The sequence below is a fragment of the Lissotriton vulgaris genome, chromosome 7, assembly GCF_964263255.1.
Source record: "Lissotriton vulgaris chromosome 7, aLisVul1.2, whole genome shotgun sequence".
Taxonomy (NCBI): Eukaryota; Metazoa; Chordata; class Amphibia; order Caudata; family Salamandridae; genus Lissotriton; species Lissotriton vulgaris.
The window spans coordinates 1,741,238,258-1,741,261,096 of NC_141695.1; the positions used below are offsets into that span (position 1 = coordinate 1,741,238,258).

The 22,839-nt window shown below is 43.6% G+C and overlaps 1 protein-coding gene across 1 annotated transcript in view; it reads right to left on the reverse strand.

Annotated features, from left to right (window-relative positions):
- Window positions 1-609: 609 nt before the first annotated feature.
- LOC147706545 (alpha-2-macroglobulin-like protein 1) overlaps window positions 610-22,839 on the reverse strand; it is a 33,393-nt gene continuing 11,163 nt past the window's right edge. Inside the window, exons 4-5 of the mRNA XM_086929631.1 lie at window positions 2,383-2,435; window positions 610-657 (exon numbers count right to left, since the gene is read on the reverse strand). Coding sequence (XP_086785757.1) covers window positions 610-657; window positions 2,383-2,435 — 101 coding nt within the window. The remainder of the gene's footprint in view (window positions 658-2,382; window positions 2,436-22,839) is intronic.

The following is a 22,839-nucleotide window of genomic DNA, read 5'->3' on the forward strand; positions in this document are numbered from 1 at the left end:
GGCATGGGGAGGCCCTATGCCGAAATTCCATAAATGAGGCCCCAAGTCCTTGATCAGGGGAAAGGGTGAGGTATTTCCAACACCCAATGAACACCGTTGCCATTGGGTGGGGTGTTTAGCAGGTGCAGCACATACCTCTTATTATGAGGAATTGTGGAATTTGTGTTTTCCATATTGAATTCCACTTGTGTGAGAATTCACTGCTTGTTTCTAGGTTTTCTACTATTAAGTTATACCAGGTTTGACCGGACAAAATTTTTCAGGGGAAAATTGTTCAGATGCGGTGTTTATCGCTGATCTTGGATTGTGCAGAGTTGGAAATTCACCTCCCCACCTGAAATCAAGCCAGATTATAGTGCCCTGGGACTGAAAGGGAACTTAGGTCCAGGTTACTGGGGCTATAGAACACCATGAAGTAGAGAGATCATATAGAGCAAATAGAGTTCACATGAAAGGTGAAAAAAGCACATTGATCTAGGAAGAATATTAAGAAGTCCACCATTTTGTTTAGGCAAGGGACTTCATACGGAACACAAAGGCAAGCACCCTAAAGTCCAGACTTAGCGGCTGTATCACCCCGAAGCTCTAAAAGCACCATGGAGAAATCGGCTAGGATTCAGCAATTGTGATACTCACCCGAATTTCGATTTCAGGGTACTGTAAGAGAAAGAGAGGACAACGTCTATGAAACATTCCAAAATGGCAACCAGAGTATTTTATATGGAAATTACATTTCCCCCTAAAGTTTGCAATTTTGCTAAAATCACATAGACTGTGGCTGCCCACCAATGAATACCCAATTTATGATGGGAGCTCACATCTTAGATTCTATTGAGCCTAAAGAGTAAAAGGTGTCATATAGCCGCTTCACTATGACATCTAACAAAGAAATATGAAACATAAGCGTTGAGTTAAAACAAATATATAAGAATTTGTTTTAGCTTTTTCTATATTTGTGTTTACATATTCACATAATACAAAAACTTTAAAAATTATATTGTATCTGGCAACACAATGAACTCCTTTGCACATCTTCAGGCTATGCACAACGTGCATAAGCACATGCACGAGCACCATGTACCTCCAATTATACCGCGCACTATCGGCATATTACAGGCAAATGATTTGAATCCACTTGAGGCGAAGTTACTGTCTGGTGATGTCAGAGCACACAACATTTCTCAATTGTAAGACTACTTGTAATCCATACCCCTGGCTCCTCTGAGGCTCTCCGGAGAGCATGGAGAGAGAACCTGTGGGGCTCTCAGGTGAGGGTTGGCGGTCAGCCAAGATAGCGCAACGCGAAGTGGTCATCGCCACCCAATACCGCCTTATATCACCTACCATCATTTGTGTCGCATATTACCTATAAATAACCACATTTAAATGTTGAACCAATCTTTAATTTCTTGTTAAATTATTTTCCTCAGAATATTTGTTGAATGTCGTAGTACATCCCTCTGGTGCGATAGTGAATGTTTGGATACCACATGGAAACGTTTCAATAATATTTAGATTATTAACAATCCTGCTAGTTATCATTACTATTGAAATGCTTTGGATTAACTAACTGAAAATTGCTGCTTTGTTTGTGACTCTCCGCAGCTCTACTCACTACCTTGCTCTTTATTCCCCTGCGAGGGACAATTAAATAAATAAATAATTTTCCCTTGTCATCGTCAGTCGAAATCCCCCCCCCCCCCCCCCCCCATCCCCACCTGCTGCTCTTACCTGCATGGGCCGCGGCTGTGTTCCCCCCTCTGTAGCGTACACCAAACCCTCTTTTTCCCACTTCCTGTGTCTCACAGGCACTTACGCTTTCTCTCCCTCAAAGGGGGGCGGTGTACCTTACCATTCACCAGTGCAAACGTTGAAGGATAACTTTTCACCCTCAGGTGCGGAATGGCCCTCTGGCAAGATATCTATGGTGGACCCAGTAGAGGGTTCTCCATATTAAGCGAAGCACTTCCCCCGCCTCTGTCCTGAACTGTTCCTTGGTCCTTCCTCAGCGATAGGACGCCTTCGGGTAACCATGTGCTTTATAAATATAAATATTCGAAATAATTCCATATTGCTCTACAGTGGTGCACTCAATAGGTATTTCCTTTCTACTCTGAGACAATGGAAGCGCTGCTCCATACCTGATGTCGGCAGCAATAACTGGCGAACCTATCCACCACTTAAAATGTACTTGCATGTTTCACTATACTAATTCAACACTAATCCTCTATGGGTCCCGGAGTAGCGTGCTACTCGCCGAAAAAGCGCCTTCTCAGGGGTAGTAAGCGCTATATAAATGCAATTACAATACAATACAATACCAGAACACGTAGTATTCTGTACCGGGTATACAAATAAACCCACCCCAGACACATCACTCACCTTGTCAGTTGCAGCCAAGAAGTTCTTGTCGAGGGTGACTATCCGGAATTTCACTGGAAGGGAAGTCAAACAAAAATAAGTACAAAGCAGACTATAATGCAAACCTAACAAGCACTGGCAAAACCAATAGGACACGGTTTAGTACGGTAGTGCTTGCAAGCACAAGCATGGAGAGGCAGGCATGCAGTATTGCTGTTTGCATGTCTTAGCCCATTAAAAAGAGTATTGGCAAAAGCTGTGAAAGAAAGAGGATTTTAGAACAGAACAAATTATGGAAAACCTTTATTTATATAGAATCAAATTAAATTATCTGTATATATAAAAAGGGTGCTTTCTGAACTGTAAAGTTTAGGAAAACATGCATAAAAGCTAACATTTGTATTCATTTCCAGGGCAAACAAAGACTAGTGTTATGGTGCTTAGTGCTTTTACATAATATATAAAAGGGCTCCAACGTACCGGGGAAAAGCCTGGGTAAATAAAAGTCCTCTCTGGCCCTGTATGCATTTACATATGTGTTTATTCATTTATTTATTACAAATTAAGGCCTGAGTGTACCTTGTCTATTTCCAGGCCAGAAGTAAAATCAAGGTTAGCACAGGGGTCTCGTGTTGCCCTAACTGTAAACTTTGGCCTCATACCTCCGTCAATTCTGACTCTCATGGGATGTGGCTTTATTCTCTATTACAATGTCCTCCTCTCGTGCAATCTTTGTTTATTTTAGGTGGAATCTTGTAATACAAATTTGCTCACTTAGAAATAGGATGGTTATGGGTGCCGCTCGGAGTCGCTGTGAGTCGCTTTGAGAGGAGAAGAAGTGCTGCCTGCCACTACGGGATACAGGATCCCATTTCCACCCTTGTCACGAACTGAGTAGCTGGGGCCAATCACCATCGGGTGTGTACAACTACAGGCGGACTGCGAGTCCCAGGAGCCGCGGCGTTCTTGGAGCCGCACCTGGGGCTCTTCCGCCTGACCACGCCTCCCGCCCCCTGGGTGCTACTAAACGACTCGCGGCCCCCGCTTCGCGGGAGCCGCTCGGAGTCGCTGTGAGTCGCTGTGAGAGGAGAAGAAGTGCTGCCTGCCACTATGGGATACAGGATCCCATTTCCACCCTTGTCACGAACGGAGTAGCTGGGGCCAATCACCATCGGGTGTGTACAACTACAGGCGGACTGCGAGTCCCAGGAGCCGCAGCGTTCTTGGAGCCGCACCTGGGGCTCTTCCGCCTGACCACGCCTCCCGACCCCTGGGTGCTACTAAACGACTCACGGCCCCCGCTTCGCGGGAGCCGCTCGGAGTCGCTGTAAGTCGTTGTGAGAGGAGAAGAAGTGCTGCCTGCCACTACGGGATACAGGATCCCATTTCCACCCTTGTCACGAACGGAGTAGCTGGGGCCAATCACCATCGGGTGTGTACAACTACAGGCGGACTGCGAGTCCCAGGAGCCGCGGCGTTCTTGGAGCCGCACCTGGGGCTCTTCCGCCTAACCACGCCTCCCGCCCCCTGGGTGCAACGCCTTCTTCCTACCAATAACAGAGGGACATTGGACGCGCATCGCGGGACGCGCGCGGGCCAAAGCGCGGGGCGAAGACCGGGCAAAGAGCGGGCCGTTTGAGGCCGTTCGAGGACCGGAGAGACCGGGACTGGGCCACTCCCCTTGGCCGTTAATCCCACACGAAGGACGGAGAAACCAGCTATTGCAATGTGCACCAGAGAAACCAGGAGTAAATCTTCCATGGCTGCGGCTGGAGCCGCTAAAGGTACCATTGACAATTACTTTGTTAAAGCTGGATCACTTCTGATTGAGGAAATTGAAGTACTCGAGAGACGAATTTCCCAGGAAATAGACTGGGTTAGGAGATCATCGATGGGGCCAATGGCTCAAGCTAGAACTCCGGACGGGAGGCTAGAAGCCACGAACTGTGAACTGAGGGATCGAGGGGCAAACCAGCTACCTAGTCAATCATCTACTAACCCAGACTTCACAATCGAGGCCCCTAGGGATCTAGAGGACATGAGTCTAATGGCTCTGCCCACAGGCCAAATACCCCAAATTCCATCTGAAACGCCGCTCCCAACCCTCGAATGTAATACAGTTGTAGTCAATGACAATGAGAATAGCTCCGACTTAACAAGTGGAGCAAGGGAAGGTGCTATTCAAACAAGCATTTGCAATGCATAAGGTCTCGCATTAGGAAAGTTTGAGCTATTGGTTTTGTAAATGACACATTTTTTATTTATGTGTTGGTTTTGAAAATAGCAAAAATAATAGCTTTGTCATTTACAATGCCAATAGTTATATCTTGTGACACCTATAGCATTTGTAATGCAATATGTGTTGTATTCACGTGACTTAGATGTATTGATGTTACAAATAACAATGGCTTTTAATTTTTTTAAATAATTAATACTTAAATAAAAGTTATTGTAATTTATAATGGCAATAGCTTAAACTTTTGTAAATAACTTTTGTGAAGAATATGTTCAGTGTATTTTATTGTGACGAAAATCCAAGAACAGAAGTGAAATACTAACCTCTTTTTGTGATATTTGTAATAAAGCTTGAAACATTGAGAGAACATATTTGACCCAGTTGTTGTTGAATGGTTGCACAGATTGATGCTGTGGTGGCACTGAGTGATGTTGTTGTGGCGACTAGTGATGATGGGCATTCAATGATCCTGTGGTAGCGCATAGTGATGTTGTTGTGCCCCTTAGTGATGCTGTGGTGGTGCTGAGTGATGCTGTGGTGATAGAGTGAGGGCGATAGATAGATAGAGTTAGGGCGATAGATAGAGTGAGGGCAATAGATAGATAGAGTGAGGGAGATAGATAGATAGAGTGAGGGCAATAGATAGATAGATAGAGTTAGGGCGATAGATAGGGTGAGGGGGATAGATAGAGTGAGGGTGATAGATAGATAGATAGATAGATAGATAGATAGATAGATAGATAGATAGATAGATAGATAGATAGATAGATAGATAGATAGATAGATAGATAGATAGATAGATAGATAGATAGATAGATAGATAGATAGATAGAGGGAGGGAGGGAGATAGATAGATAGTGAGGGCAATAGATAGACAGATAGAGTGAGGGCGATAGATAGAGTGAGGGCGATAGATAGATTGATAGATAGAGTGAGGGCGATAGATAGAGTGAGGGCGATAGAAAGAGTGAGGGCGATAGATAGATTGATAGAGTGAGGGCGATAGATAGAGTGAGGGCGATAGATAGATTGAAGGCGATAGATAGATAGATAGATAGATAGATAGATAGATAGATAGATAGATAGATAGATAGATAGATAGAGTGAGGGCGATTAGATAGATAGATAGATAGATAGATAGATAGATAGATAGATAGAGTTAGGGCGATAGATAGAGTGAGGGCGATAGAGTGAGGACGATAGATAGATAGAGTGAAGGAGATAGATAGATAGATAGATAGATAGATAGATAGATAGATAGATAGATAGATAGATAGAGTGAGGGCGATTAGATAGATAGAGTGAGGCCGATAGATAGATAGAGATAGATAGATAGATAGATAGATAGATAGATAGATAGATAGATAGATAGATAGATAGATAGATAGATAGATAGATAGAGTGAGGGCGATAGATAGAGTGAAGGCGATAGATAGATAGACAGATAGAGTGAAGGCGATAGATAGATAGACAGATAGAGTGAGGGCGATAGATAGACAGATAGATTGAGGGCGATAGATAGACAGATAGAGTGAGGGCGATAGATAGATAGACAGATAGAGTGAAGGCGATAGATAGATAGACAGATAGAGTGAGGGCGATAGATAGACAGATAGAGTGAGGGCGATAGATAGATAGAGTGAGGGCGATAGATAGACAGATAGAGTGAGGGCGATTAGATAGATAGAGTGAGGCCGATAGATAGATAGAGTGAGGGCGATTAGATAGATAGATAGATAGATAGATAGATAGATAGATAGATAGATAGATAGATAGATAGATAGATAGATAGATAGATAGATAGATAGATAGATAGAGTTAGGGCGATAGATAGAGTGAGGGCGATAGATAGATAGAGTGAAGGCGATAGATAGACAGATAGAGTGAGGGTGATAGATCGATAGACAGATAGAGTGAGGGTGATAGATAGACAGATAGAGTGAGGGAGATAGATAGATAGATAGATAGATAGATAGATAGATAGATAGATAGATAGATAGATAGATAGATAGATAGATAGATAGATAGATAGATAGATGTGTGTGTGGTTGTGTGTGGTTGTGTGTGTGGTTGTGGTTGTGTGTGTGGTTGTGTGTGTTATGCTTTGTTTTGCTATGCTATGTTTTGTTATGCTATGGTATGTTTTGTTGTGTTTGGTATGCTATGCTATGTTTTGCTAGGCTATGATATGTTTTGTTTTGTTTTGTTAAGCTATGCTATGTTTTGTTGCGTTTTGCTATGTTTTGTTATGCTATGTGTTGTGTTTTGTTATGCTATGCTATGTTTTGTTATGTTATGCTATGTTTTGTTATGCTATGCAATGTTTTGTTTTGCTATTCTATTCTATGCTTTGTTTTCTTATGCTATGCTATGTTTTTTTGCTATCCTATGCTTTGTTTTGTTATGCTATGCAATGATTTGTTGTATTTTGTTAAGCTATGCTATGATTTGTTGTGTTTTGCTATGTTTTGTTATGCTATGTGTTGTTGTGTTTTGTTTTGTTTTGTTTTGCTATCCTATGCTATGTTTTGTTATGTTATGCTATGTTTTGTTATGCTATGCAATGTTTTGTTATGCTTTGTTTTATTATGCTATGCTATCCTATGCTTTGTTTTGTTATGATATGCTGTTTTGTTGTGTTTGTTATGCTATGCTATGCTTTGTTATGCTATGCTATGTTTTGTTGTGTTTTGCTTTGTTTTTCTATGCTATGTTTTGTTATGCTATGTTCTGTTATGCTATGCTATGTTTTTTTATGCTATGCTTTGTTATGCTATGCTATGTTTTGCTATGCTATGCTTTGTTTTATTATGCTATGCTATGCTTTGTTGTGTTTTGTTATGCTTTGCTATGTTTTGTTTTGTTTTAATATGCTATGCTTTGTTATGCTATTTTTTGTTATGCTATGCTATGTTTTGTTGTGTTTTATTATGCTATGCTTTGTTTTGCTATGCTATGCTTTGTTATGCTATGTTATGCTATGCTTTGTTATGCTATGTTTTGTTATGCTATGCCAAGCGTTGTTTTGTTAGGCTATGCTATGTTGCTTTTTGTTATGCTATGCTATGTTGTATTTTGTTATGCTATGCTATGTTTTGTTGTGTTTTGTTATGCTATGCTAGGTTTTGCTATGCTTTGCAATGCGATGTTTTGTTATGTATGCTATGTTTTGTTGTGTGTTGTTATGCTATGCTTTGCTATGTTTTGTTGTGTTTTGCTGTTTTGTTATGCTATGCTTTGTTTTAAGTTATGTTATGCTATGTTCTGTTCTGCTATGTGTTGGGTTTTGTTATGCTATGTTTTGTTATTTTATGCTATGTTTTGTTATGCTATGCTATGTTTTGTTTTGCTATCCTATGCTTTGTTTTGTTATGTTATGCTATGTTTTGTTATGTTATGCTGTTTTGTTGTGATATGTTATGCTATGCTATGTTTTGTTTTACTATGCTATGTTTTGTTTTGCTTTTCTTTGTTATGTTAAGCTATGGTTTGTTTTGTTATGCTATGCTATGTTTTGCTGTGTGTTGCTATGTTTTTTTATGCTATGTTTTGTTATGCTATGCTTTGCTATGTTTTGTTGTGTTTTGCTGTTTTGTTATGCTATGCTTTGTTTTAAGTTATGTTATGCTATGTTCTGTTCTGCTATGTGTTGGGTTTTGTTATGCTATGTTTTGTTATTTTATGCTATGTTTTGTTATGCTATGCTATGTTTTGTTTTGCTATCCTATGCTTTGTTTTGTTATGTTATGCTATGTTTTGTTATGTTATGCTGTTTTGTTGTGATATGTTATGCTATGCTATGTTTTGTTTTACTATGCTATGTTTTGTTTTGCTTTTCTTTGTTATGTTAAGCTATGGTTTGTTTTGTTATGCTATGCTATGTTTTGCTGTGTGTTGCTATGTTTTTTATGCTATGTTTTGTTATGCTATGCTTTGTTGTGTTTTGCTATGATTTGGTATGCTATGCTATGTTTTGTTGTGTTTTATTATGCTATGCTTTGTTTTGCTATGCTATATTTTGTTATGCTATGTTTTGTTATGCTATGCTATGTTATACCATGTTTTGTTATGCTAAGCTTTGTTTTGTTATGCTATGCTATGCTGTGTTTTGTTATGCTATGCTATGTTTTATTGTGTTTTCTTATGCTATGCTATGCTATGTTTTGCTATGTTTTGTTATGCTAAGCTTTGTTTTGTTATGCTATGCAATGCTATGTTTTGTTATGCTATGCTATGTTATACTATGTTTTGTTATGCTAAGCTTTGTTTTGTTATGCTATGCAATGCTGTGTTTTGTTATGTATGCTATGTTTTGTTGTGTTTAGTTATGCTATGCTATATTTTGTTGTGTTTTGCTATGTTTTGTTATGCTATGTTTTTTTATGCTATGCTTTGTTTTATGTTATGTTATGCTATGTTTTGTTATGTTATGCTGTTTTGTTCTGCTGTTTTGTTGTGTTATGTTATGCTATGCTATGTTTTGTTTTACTATGCTATGTTTTGTTTTGCTATTCTTTGTTATGTTATGCTATGGTTTGTTTTGTTATGCTATGCTATGTTTTGCTGTGTTTTGCTATGTTTTGTTATGCTATGTTTTGTTATGCTATGCTTTGTTTTATGTTATGTTATGCTATGTTTGGTTCTGCTATGTTTTTTGTGTTATGTTATGCCATGCTATGTTTTGTTTTACTATGATATGTTTTGTTTTGCTGTGCTTTGTTATGTTATGCTTTGTTTTGTTATGCTATGTTTTGTTATGCTATGCTATGTTTTGTTGTGTTTTGTTATGCTATGCTATGCTTTGTTGTGTTTTGCTATGCTATGTTTTGTTTTCTTATGCTATGTTTTGTTTTTCTATCCTATGCTTTGTTTTGTTATGCTGTGCTTTTGCAATCCTATGCTTTTGTTTGTTATGCTATGCTGTGTTTCGTTATGCTATGCTATGTTTTGTTATGCTATGCTGGTGAGGGTATGTGAGGGTGTGTGTGTGAGTGTGTGTGAGGGTGAGTGAGGGTGAGTGAGGGTAAGGGGTGTGAGGGTGTGTGAGGGTGAGGGTTTTTGAGGGTGATGGTGTGCGAGGGTGAGGGGGTGTGAGGGTGAGGGGGTGTGAGGGTGAGGGGGTGAGAGTGAGTGAGGGTGTGTGAGGGTGAGAGGGGGTGTGAGGGTGAGGGGGTGTGAGGGTGAGTGAGGGTGAGAGGGTGAGGGTGTGAGGGGGAGTGAGGGTGAGTGAGGGTGTGTGAGGGTATGTGAGGGGTGTGAGGGTGAGGGGGTGTGAGGGTGTGAGGGTGAGAGGGTGAGTGAGGGTGAGGGTGTGTGAAGGTGAGGGGGTGTGAGGGTGAGAGGGTGTGAGGGTGAGAGGGTGTGTGAGGGTGAGAGGGTGTGTGAGGGTGAGGGTTTTTGAGGGTGATGGTGTGTGAGGGTGAGGGGGTGTGAGGGTGAGGGGGTGTGAGGGTGAGGGTGTGAGAGTGTGTGAGGGTGTGTGAGCATGAGGGTTTTTGAGGGTGATGGTGAGAGGGGGTGTGAGGGTGAGGGGGTGTGAGGGTGAGGGTGTGAGGGTGAGAGGGTGTGTGAGGGTGAGGATTTTTTGAGGGTGATGGTGAGAGGGGGTGAGGGGGTGTGAGGGTGAGGGGGTGTGAGGGTGAGTGAGGGTGAGAGGGTGAGGGGGTGTGAGGGTGAGTGAGGGTGTGTGAGGGTGAGTGAGGGTGTGTGAGGGTATGTGAGGGGTGTGAGGGTGGGGGGTGTGAGGGTGAGAGGGTGAGTGAGGGTGAGGGTGTGTGAAGGTGAGAGGGTGTGAGGGTGAGAGGGTGTGAGGGTGAGAGGGTGTGTGAGGGTGAGAGGGTGAGTGAGGGTGAGGGTGTGTGAGAGTGAGGGGGTGTGAGGGTGAGGTGTGTGAGGGGTCAGGGGGTGTGAGGGCAGTGAGGGGGTGAGGGCGTGAGGGTGAGTGAGGGTGAGTGTCTCCAATGAATGTAGCTGCTTCGCCTTCTTTGAAAATGTTCAGTGCTTCAAATAGAGCATGGCGCCCTAATTATCACAGCATGAGGCCCCAAAGTGATAAGTATCACAGCATGCCGAGAGGCCCCCACGTTGCTGAAGCACTCAACTGCACATTAATTATAGTTGAGTGCTCCAGCAGCCTGGGGCGCCTGTTGACATGCTGTGATAAGTGGGGTTTCATGCTGTTATAATTGTTCCTTGGGCGCCTGACGTGCTCCACATTCATTAACGCGCACAAGCCGATCTACTGTGGAGCGCGAGTTGATCCACTGTGAAGCGCGTTCACAGACCTGAATCGGCTCGTGCCCATAGTAGAATCGGCTCGTGCACAGGTCTGTAGCTAGCTCTGCCTCCCTTGGAGGCACAGACAGCAGCTATAAGACTCTTAGCGGCAGTGCTTCATACTGCAACACCACGAGACCTAAAAAGGAGGAAGGGGGGTCACAATAAGGGAGGTAGTAAGACAAAACCCCCCAAACTAAATCCACCCAGGGAAAATGGTGCTAAAGGCAGTATTACCGATACTAATTCGGACAAGGTCAGTGTATTAATCCCATCACCAGCCACCATTCCTATGGCCATACCATCTGGTTCAAACAACATCTCCATGGAAAATTCTAGTGACGATATCACACTGGCAGATATAGGCACACTTTTTAGGTCTCTTCTGAGTCCCCTCGAGGCTCGTCTGATTAAGATCGAAGCTAGGCTGGTTAATATAAAAAAATCCACAGTCCAACTAGCAGATTCTATGAAACTCGAATTGAAAGGAGCTAAAGGGGACACGGATCCAAAGCCCAAAAGGGGGACCGAGTCTACTACAACCCTGAAGAAAAAGGGCCCAGTTACTGCTACCCAAGACCCACAACCTAAATCGACCCAAAATAAGATCCCCCAACCCCCGGCCAACCCTAATACAAACACTGTCCCTCCAAAAACCCAGCAAGTATCGATCCCATCTCCAACTACTACTGCACGACCAAAAGACACTGCTACAATCCCGACTGTAACACAGAGTGAATCAACATCTCCAGGGAAAAAACAAAACATCGCCCGTAAAACTAAACCTGTGAATTTACCACCAGAGGCGTCCCCCTACACGGTGATCTTGGCAGGGGTCCCTGAACTAAAACCTATGGCAATAGAATCAATCCCTTCCCTTAAAAATAAAGTCATTAGCTGGCTGTCTATATATAGACCGCTCCCACAAGGTACAACTGGTGACATTATTATGGTCACCTGGTCACCTGGGTGGGATACAGTAGAAAATCAATCAGAGGAGATTGTGTCCTGGTCACTTTTAGAGAGCCTAGCACAGCCTCTTACATCTGCACTTGGGCCCCAGACGACCAAGGTAGTAACATCCAAGCCCTCCCTCTCTCGTTCTTCTACCCTTCGAATTTATATACTTCAGAAGATCAGAGATGGGGGCAATATCAGGAAATGATGGAAGATTGGGGGAGTACCCGCAGGGAGAGAAGGGATCCATATCATCACAGGAGCAGAGTCCCTGAATTTTTCTTACCGTATGGTGAAGGAGAAGGATGGGAGTTCAACATTAGGAGGAGGGGCGGAGCGGGGGGTGGTATGAGAGGAGTTCTGGGGCCCCATAGAATGCATTATCCAGCCTACCTCCCAACCCACAACAGATATAGCAGCATCGAAATGGTTGATTGACAGTCTGAGTCACAAGGGAGAGATCACTTCCAATTCCATCGGATAGATGACAATATACCCCTTGAACAAGTCCAGGTTCCACGGGAACAGAGAGAACTAGCACTTTATCAAGATCTAGGGCATCCCTTAGTGGACTCACCTGACATTAATACCAATATAGGGTGGGTTCAGGGGCAATTGCCCCCCCAACCCATGGTCAACCATGAGACTATCGAATCTAACCTTCCCGATATAGGGCAACCTCCTATCAGACCCCAATCCTTGACTCTGACTTCATGGAATGTGGCCGGGTTGGCCAACAAAATCGACTGTCAGGAATGGGTTTCCTTTATTAACTCAAAGTATATGCCTTTTCCAAGAGACCTGGGCGCGAGAAGAAGTCGCATTCCAGGGATTCGCAGTATTTTTTAAACCAGCTAAGTGGGGGGGATGGGGTAGACCATCTGGAGGACTGGCAACTTGGGTAGCATCCGATCTGGGCTGCCATGCCAGCTGTCTAACGACAGACTCAGATGACATACTAGCTGTCCTCTTAGAGTGGCCGAATTCCTCGAAATTGGTGGTAGTAAACGTGTATTCGAGACCTGTACCCACGCCACGTGAATCAAACACCATAGAGGAACTTTCTGCTTTTCTAAGTGACATCCCAGGGGAACTTCACTATGTGGTGGGAGGTGATTTAAATTCACACTATGAGCCGCTACCAGGCCTCCGTGATGGACCCTCCCTTGAGGAGGATTCACGGTGGCTGGTTCCGGTCACGGTGGCACCCCCACCAAGAGCTTGGACTCCCCTAGCTCTTCAGATAACTGCCCTTACTTTAAACCAAGGCCTAAGGGCCTGTAAGGAGCGTTGTAAATCAGACATCCCAAGCAAATGCACTTACAATAAAGCTGGAAGCGAATCAAGACTAGATTACATTCTGGTTAAATTGTCATTGTGGTCACAAATCATCGACTTCAAGGTTATTGATAGACGGGATAGTGACCACAACGCCCTGGAGCTCGAATACGCCCTACCAGACAATGAGGATACGGGCCGGGGTATTCATAGCGATAAGTCAGGACTACTCCTGGAAAATAATCGGAGGAGAGTAAGGTGGGCGAAACTGGCCACTAGCGGCGATAAGCTACCCAAATTGTACGCCAGAATTACTCCGTTTTTAGGGAGGGCCTTTACCATTGGGGAGGAATCAGGTGAAGGGGGAAATATAGACCTGTTAGGGCGAATCCCTACAGATTTAATCAACACCATGGAGTTAGACCTGTTTAAAAAAGGGGGGGGGTAAAACCGGTGTAATAACCTAGAGAACATGGTACAATGCCACATGCAGGAACTCCAAAAGCGAACTTCTATCTGCAATAAAGGCGCGCAAAAGCAGTGAAGAGATCCAATCCAGGAGAAGGGCACATAGGAAGCTCCTGGTGAATGCCAAGGCTGAATGGGACCAACAATACTGGGAGGAACTTTCCAGGGCACTTGCCACCAGAAATTCCAGCAAGTTCTGGCGTATAGTGTCTAATGGAAAGGAGGAACTATTCTCGGCAATTGAGCCCAACATTGCCCCCAGTATATGGTAAAATAATTTTCAGTCACTGTACGCCACAGAGGAAGGGGCTCTGATTGAATCCCATAATATGATAGCGACTGATTTGGAAGGAGAACTTTTTACAGAAAAAGAGGTGAGGGTGGCCATAGCCGGGTTGTCAACAGGGAAAGCCCCAGGGCTCGACAGGGTACCAGGTGACTTGTTCAAGCAGGAACCAGGGATATGGGCCCCCTACCTCATGCTGATATTTAACGCTGTTCTTAGGGGGATGGAGGTCCCGGATACTTGGCTGAGAGCAGAGGTGGTTCCTATCTTTAAAAAGGGATCCCCTCTCCTCCCAGCCAACTATCGCCCGATCAGTCTCATTGACGTATCCCAAAAGCTTTTCAGTAGGCTGATCCTAGACCGGTTACAGAATTGGAAGGAGGAGACTGACATCCTGACCCCTTACCAGGCGGGTTTTAGGCGAGGGGTGTCCACAATTGACCAAATTTTTAGGCTGAACCTAATATATTGGAGGACAGCATTAATCGAGGGCGGCACCTTGTACACAGTTTTCGTGGACTTGCGTGCTGCCTTCGATTTGGTCCCAAGAGCAAAATTGTGGCAGGTCATGGAGGAGATGAATGTCCCGAGAGACATTTTGGCAATCCTGGTGAGGTAACATCATAACAACTTTGCGCGTGTCAGGTGTGGTAGAGGTGGCGATTTAACTGAAAGGTTCCCCGTTCGCAGAGGGGTAAGACAGGGCCGTGTGCTTGCACCGACCCTGTTCTGCCTCTTTGTGAACGGAGTCATCGTGCACCTCACCAGGATTGCCAACACTGATGCCCCAAAACTGACTGGCAGCAGGGTGCCCTCAATCATGTTTGCGGATGACACCCTGCTGTTGTCCAAATCACCGATGGGCATACAACGAGTCTGGAGTTGTGCACAGAAAGGGGCCTTGAAATCAATCCCCAGAAAACCAAATTTATGATTCTCAACCCTATGCCCCTTAACCGCCCACCCCCCTCCTGGGTACAGTCCGACTGGAACGGGTCCACACAATTGAGTATCTGGGGATAACCCTCAATGAAAACTTAACGTGGTCGGCACACCAGTCAAAAGCAAACATCAAATTGGCACAGTTGGCGGGTGGTACTATGAGAATAGCGATCAAATCACCTTACCGACCACTCACCCCTGTAATCCAAATTTATAAGGCACAGGCCCGGGGGGGTGTCATATATGGGGGCGAGTTGTGGGGTCACATTCCATCGCCAAAACTATTGACCACCGAGAATAAATTTCTGAGGCAGATCACTGCTCTTCCGTTGAGTACCCCAATTCTGCCGCTAAGGCTGGATATGGGCCTTAGGCCCATAACAGAGGAGCTGGGGCTCAAACCCTTAGCATTCTGGCGTCGCCTTTGGAGTAGTCCAGACCTCTCAACCTATAGAGCAGAGCTACAGGAATTTCTATTGTTGCCCAACGCCACTAGAACACCTTGGTTAAACTATATTAAGAAAACCTCCGAGGCAATTGGTCTTCCTGAACTATGGTCGGATCCAGTAAATACAAGTAACAGGACTCCCAGGAAGGTGTTATCTAGAGCCTATTACGACTTAATGCTCTCCCGAGCGGTGGAAGGCACCCGCGATGGATCACTGACCAATCAATTCACAAAAATCAAAGACTCCTACCAACTTGAAAGTGTCCTAGATGGCATGGCTCCGGTATTAACTAGGAAATTATTCCTGGAATGGAGATATGGGACTCTTCCCTTGGCATCTTTTACTGCAACATGGTCTTGTCGCCCTCCCACAGAAATCTGCCCCGCATGTGCCCACACAAAGGAGAATGACGTACATGTGGTCTTTTTTTGTCGAGCCTATGAGAAAAGCAGGAAATACTGGCTCGTCCCTTTGCTCAAAAATTTGGGATTCAGAACATTTTTACCCGCTTACAGAGTTTTAAAGACAGATTTAGCCCCAACTACTGTATTTGCTCTATCCAAATTTTTAACCGCAATGTGGTATGCCCGAAATCGCTGCATTAAGAGACTTGGCGACTCTTGACAGACTTGAATCCCCGACACACCACTATCCATTTTGATCACTAATGCTGTTTAATGCGTTTTTATTAATTATAAAATGACATTTTCTGTATTTTTTTTAAAAATGTGATGCTATGTTTATCTTTTATGATCATGTGATCGAAATAAAGATTTTTGGAATGGTTATTTCCAGGGTCCTCCACACAAGAAGAACTTGAAGAGGATCTGTGCAAATATCCCAGGTTGACAGGAGACCATGTAGGAGAATCCCAAAGGGCACTATATGCTCCTAGACCTATGGGAACAGGAAACTGAACTGCAGGCTGCTGAGGACAACAAACACCTGGCGATTCAGAAAAGGGGGTGGTGATGAACAGAGTGTCTGAATTGAGCAGACCACTCTTACCCAGTCCAAAGATCAGGGCTTGATCCATCACCGTTATTTATCTCACTGCCCCATGATGCACTGGGCCAGGGTCGGACTAATTTGCATATAGCCAAGTTCTGAGCTGGGATGGTGCAGTGAGCTAAAAAACGGTGATGGATCAAGCCCTGATCTTTGGACTGGGTAAGAGTGGTCTGCTTAATTCAGACACTCTGCTCATCACCACCCCCTTTTCTGAATCAGCAAACACCTGGCGGCACAGAGAGTGATGCACTGATCGACAGAGCCCTGGGACTTTCCATCAACATGTCCTAGAAAGTCGCATTGAGTTTTTGGGAAGATATACATGTGATCTCTCAGGGAGAGTGTTCCTGGTTCACATATAGTGGGGGGGCACGTAGGATTATGCAATGACGGGGCTCACAGTCCATTATTGACAGTGTTTAATTTGAGCCAGTGGTTTCCGGTGCTCAGCACCGGCACTTAATTGCCAGCACCGGCGCTTATTAGTCTACCACATGGTATGCTCTCTATTATTTGTGACTATGTCACCATATTTGACATTCTGCACACTTGGCAGAGACCTTCTTTATGTGGCAGACTGATCCCCAGGGTAAAGTATAGAAAAATGTATAAATATTTATTGAAGTTGAAAAATATATATTTTTTATCTTAAAGTTAATGTAAATTACTGTTGTATATTTAGTAAAAGATGGGCTTGTTTAAATAAGTGCAACAGCACTAATTTTTTAATTTTGAATTCAATATTTAATTATTTCAAGTTCATTAAACTGCAATTATTTTTCACAGATTCATTTAAAAATTAACTATATCCTAAGGGGGTTCTATTTTAACTCCCTATCTGTATTATTTTCGTTTGGAGGGTATTGCAGTAATAGTCATTGCCTGTGTGTGGTGCTGCATTTACTCCACGTTTGATCTGGGGTACATTCATTACTATTTCGAGTCCTTTTTGAATGCAGTCATTTTTGAAGTGCAGTGTGTGATAGCAATGTCCTTTCTCTTGTGTGGGTGGGTGCATGTCACTCCTTAAACCCTCCCCTAGACCTCTCGTAATGCCTCTTCAATCTTCCCCAAACCCCTCCTCTTTAATAGAAATTAAAACCCATGTTGTAACCACTCCTACATGTCCTTCCTAAAGGCACTGCTAAAAAGTATACCTAAGTGTGTGAAGATCACTACATTCAGGGTTGAGATCTTCACACATAACAGGTAGGAGAGGCGGAGACCTCTCCACATGGGTTACTGGATGTTAGACTTGGCCCTTTCTGCAGAGTCACCCCCAAACTTTTTGCATTCACTCCTCCTATTTTTGCTGAATTCATTTTGGCTTTAGGGCTCTGCTCTCTTTACCACTGCTAAGCAGTGCTAAAGTGCCTGTGCTCTCTCATTTAAACATGGTAGAATTGGCATTTAAGAACCTGCCAATTTCCCTAGTAAAGTGGTACTACTGGCCAGAGCCTGTAAATTAAATGCTACTGTTGGGTCTGCAACACTTATTGTGCCACCCACTTAAGTAGCCCTTTAAACATTTCTCAGGTTTACTATTGAAGCCTCTGGGTTTTTAACTGCCATGTTGAGGTGGCAAAATAAACCTTTTTCCCAGGCCCAACCCTTCCTTTTTAATACATATCAGTTAGTACTATGGTAGGCCCTGGACAGCCCAGAGGGCAGTGTGCAGTATATTTAAAACGTTTGACTAGTACTTGTAAGTTTTAAATGTGCTAATAGTGAAAAACTCTTACATTCGTATTTCACTACAGCAAGGCCTACCTCACCCATAGGATAATATCGGAATTGCCTTATTACATTTAGTAAGCTTTAACTTCCAATTGGGATCAGGTAGACCGATCGAGCTTGGTGTCTAAAGAATTATAATTAAGAACCCTCTTTAATGGTAAAGTCGGATTTTTAATCACAATCCTGAAAATTCCTCTTTTATAAAGTTAACTGTTCAAGGTGATTGGCCCAAATACCGACAGCTAGAAAGGTCCTAACAATATTACATCAAAAAAATTAACTAACTATCATTTGAACTGCTGCTTTTCACTTAGTTAGACTTCAATGAATTCTATGGTCTGTAGTATTTATTTACTATTCATTTAGTCGTTTTAAAGGATGCAACTCAATAGATTTTTGAGTGAGAGTAAAAACGTAAATGTGACCTCTTTTGGGAATTGTTCAAAGACGTGACATCACTCAGACAATTTGTTTTATTGTTTCTAGAACAAAACTTGAAAGGATATACAACCTGTTTGGAAGGGAAGCAATAAACCGGTTTAACTGTTGGCCACGATTAATGTAATATTGTTAGGACTTTTCTAGCTGTAAGCATTTGGGCCAAATCCCTTGAACAGTTAACTTTCTAAACGTGGCAAAGTTAATTTTGTTGTTGTAATACGTTTAGAAAGTTGGTAATCGCTTGTTCTAACCGTTTAGTGCCTGCAGTCTGATCCTGGGTCACATGACTGGGTGTAGCCGGCAGTTGGTCTTTGTGTAGTGCTCTCAAACAGTGAGACAAAGGGAAGATAGGTGCTGGCAGGATGGCCGTTCTGAATTAACAAGGGGGAGGAGCTGTCACCTGCCACACTTGCACATCACAATGGCTCTGCCACTCCGCTGCAGACTCCCCCGATATGCCGCTGCGCTTTACTTTTCCAAATTTAATGAGAACGCCAACGTAAAGCAATCACCGCTCCTTGAGAAAGGACCTTCCCGGTCCGAAATGCATCGGAGCATTCTTTGATAAACTGTCTTTAAGTTGATAACATGAACCATGAGATGCTACGTATGGAAAACTTAAGGAAATGAACTTGTGAAATAAAATTCAAAAACTTGATTTTGTGAATCTTTTTGGAGTCAGTTGCTCCGCAACAACGAACCACACACGTGTGCCCAATAGCAGGGATGCGCCTACGCCTTAGTAGCGCACTCAACCCATTAACAGTCTCGACGCTGTAGGACAGTTGCGTCACCTGCTGGAGCACCTTAACCCAGATTTAATATTGCTTACCATTAAACCAAACCATTCCTCAAATAACCAGCAGTGCGCCGTGCCAATACACTTGTTCTACCTAGGCACTCTCACAAAGGGATTGTCACTAGTCTATTGTGACCCCAGACATCTTTAAATGTCCTTGCGGCTGTGCTTAACGCAGCGGTGGTGGCAGGCTGTCCAGAGTCATGGGGTACCTCCACGATCGTCCCAGTTTTCAAGAAGGGAGATCGTAACAGTACTGCCTGTTACAGACCGATCTCCCTTAATGATTCTGTGGTCAAGGTCGTGGGTGGAGTGGTGCTGAATAGACTGTCTTCTTGGGCAGAAGAAAACAGGGTCATCTCTGACACACAAAATGGGTTTCGCCCAGGGCATTCTACTTTGGCATAATGCCTTAACCTGTATATGATCCTCGGGAAGTACACCATCGCCCGTAAGGGTGCCAACTACATGGCGTTCATGGACCTTTCCTCCGCATTTGACTGTCAATCGGGCGAAATTGTGGCAGTCCATGGGTGCCATGGGGGTGGATGTCACCCTGGTTAACTTCCTGAGGGATCTACACAGGGATACCAGGGCGAATATCAGATTCTCCCAAGATCTTGGAGTATCAAGGGACTTTATTGTTGACCGGGGAGTAAGGCAAGGATGCATCTTAGCCCCTTTTCTTTTCAATTTGTATATTAATGAGCTCGATAAGACCCTTATCAAAACTGGCGTGGATTATCCATACGTAGGGCGCAGGGGCCTTCCCGTCCTGCTTTATGCGGACGATATGGTCCTTCTGGCAAGAACCGCAAGAGGTTTGCAGCTCTTATTGAATGCCTTTCATAGTTTTATGGCTGACCCCGATCTAGCCATAAACAATACCAAATCCTACGTACTCCAGGTTGGGGTTCGTCCGAAGTGCAACTATCCCTTTATGGTGAATAATTAAAGAGTGCCCATAACCTCAACATTCTCCTACTTGGGTGTTCTTTTCGATGACCATCTAAACTGGGGCGCCCTAGTTGAGAGGAAAAGAGGAGAGGTTACAAGGGCGAATGCCGCTATCTTCAGTTTTGCAACCAAAATGAGCAAAAGGGTCCAAATGCCGCAATGCTGACGTTATACCAGGCGAAAAGTGTTTCAGTTGGCAGTTATGGCAGTGAGCTATGGGGATATGTGGCACCCAAGGGCAATCAGGTGGCGGCAGAGAACAACTTTCTAAAACAGCTATTGGGAGTAGACAAAGGGACCTCAAACTTAATAACTCATGAAGGAACCGGGCTCCCATTTATTGGTGACATCTTAGCTATGCGGCCTCTGCTCTTTTGGCTTAAGTGCTGGTTAAATAAAGATCTTACCCTTAATCAACAGTTGCTTAAAGAAGCTCTGTCATTGGATAATATGCTCAATATCCCCTGGCTACAATATCTAAAAACCCATTTCAATGAATTGGGGCGACAGGATCTTTTTTTAAGTCCTGATACGATTACCTTTGAGGATGTGGTTTACTTAAAAAAACCTTTTCTCTATGGCAAAAATTAAACAGAGATGTGGCAGAACTGGTAAAACCCAGTGTACGTAAATTTATGCTGCTTAAAACCACTCCATTGTTGGGACCTTATCTTACGTGGCCCCTCTCTCCCCATGAGCGGTGTCTATTAACTAGATTCAGGTTTGATTACTATCATCTCCTACTTGCTGTTCCGAAGGGCAGCGATAGAGGTCAGGTGCTGTCTCCCTGTGGCTGCGATGACTCATCTCCACAGGATTTGACGCACTTTATGCTCTTTTGTCACCACTATGATGTTCCCAGGAGGTTCTTTTTAAAGCCCCTTTTAAAAAAGATTAATTTTACTCAGGTTCGTCCAGCACTCTGCTACCTGCAAATGCTAAAACCAGAAAGCACTGCATTTGTGGTCAGCTTCTTAAAATCAGCACTGAGACTAAGAAAACGCTTCCTGAATTAATGGTTCTCCATATTGTTGTGGTCATTGTTTTAACTAAAGTTTTTATCATAGCGTTTGTATATATTGCGTGGGTGCCAGTGTTAATACTTGTATGTACCAATACCCGAATGAATTATTTATAATTGTCTACGGTTAATGTACATGTTTTACAAATAGCCCCATTTTATTGTTGTAATGTTGCTTTTATGTTTTTTTTACTCTTAAAACCGAATAAAGTATTTTGAATTTGAATTTGAATTTGACCCCAGACATGGCTTGGAAAGGACAGGGAGGGTATGCCTGAAACCTCATGGGGGGAGGGGGGAACCTCTAGAAGTTTCTCCAACTTCAAAGTAGATACCTGGTATAAATATGAGACATCAGACACCAACTTTTTAGTCACTTCTGGACATGTGGATCATCTGCTAGGAAGAAGGATTGTTGTGCTGCTAAAAGCACTGCCCACCGGCTGGAGTGTTGCCCTACTGGACTGTTGCCCTGCTGGATTACTGCCTTGCTGGATGACTACCTTGATGCCCTGCAGCCCTGCGGTGAGTCAGCGGGATTTGGACCGGCACTTGAAACCAGGACTCCCAGAGTGACTATAAAGGCTAGTCTGTTGGCCTTCTATTCTGAGCCACAAGGACATAAGAGGAACCCAACCACCTTCACCAGCTCCCATATACATCTGCAGCAAGCCACTGACCCCCCAACTGGTGCCCCTCAGGTCCTGGACCCTTGGTGTGGCCTCAGAGAGGCTGGATTGAAGTTTTTGGGCTCTTCAGTTGGCGCTGAATCCTTGTCACTCGCACAGCCTGGCGTGCCAAGATCCGTCAGTCCAACCCTTCCTGCTACAGCACGGATTGCTCACATGGAGCACCAACACCAATCCCTGGTGACCACTTGTGATGACAAAAATATCTGCGTGCTACAGCAACGAACATCTGCAATGCCAAGCCTGCTCTTTTCGCTACAGCAATGATAATCTGCATCACCTCCCTGCTCTCTCCTCCGTGAACAGGACTCTTGGTGCTGGACTGAAAAGATAACTTTTCAGCTGTCCTACTCTGGCCCTTGTATCTGTCCAGCGCACAGTAGTGATCAGCCTGAACTTGTGACTTTCTCCCGGTCTCGCATGACCAGACAGCCGCGAGTGTCGCTTTGTGCTTTTTGGTGCAATTGTTCACTTAAATCTTTAGAAATGTATAACTCTGGTTCTACTGATTAGTTTTTTGTCGTTTCGGCCTTGTTTTACTTATTCAATGTTACTCTGTTTTCTACATTCGTGTACGATTTTTCTTGTGTTGTGTTTTCATTGTATTACTGTTTAAAGTGCTGTATAAATACTTTGCACATTTCCTCAAAGTAAAGTCTGACTGCTCTGCCCCAAGCTACCAGAGCGTTGAGCACATGCTGATTTGGGGTTTGCTTGTGCATCACCCTGACAATGATTGTCTTTGCTGCTCAAGTAGGGTTTCACCCCCTCAACCAGTAACCCAATTTCCCAGAGTGGATAACATTTTGTAGAACGTGAGTAGTACTACTAATTATACGAGGACATTTGGTTTGTGAATAAGTACCATCTATGTTTTATTTATCTTCCTGTATGTTAAACTTTGTTTATATGCAATGTGATGCATTTCGAG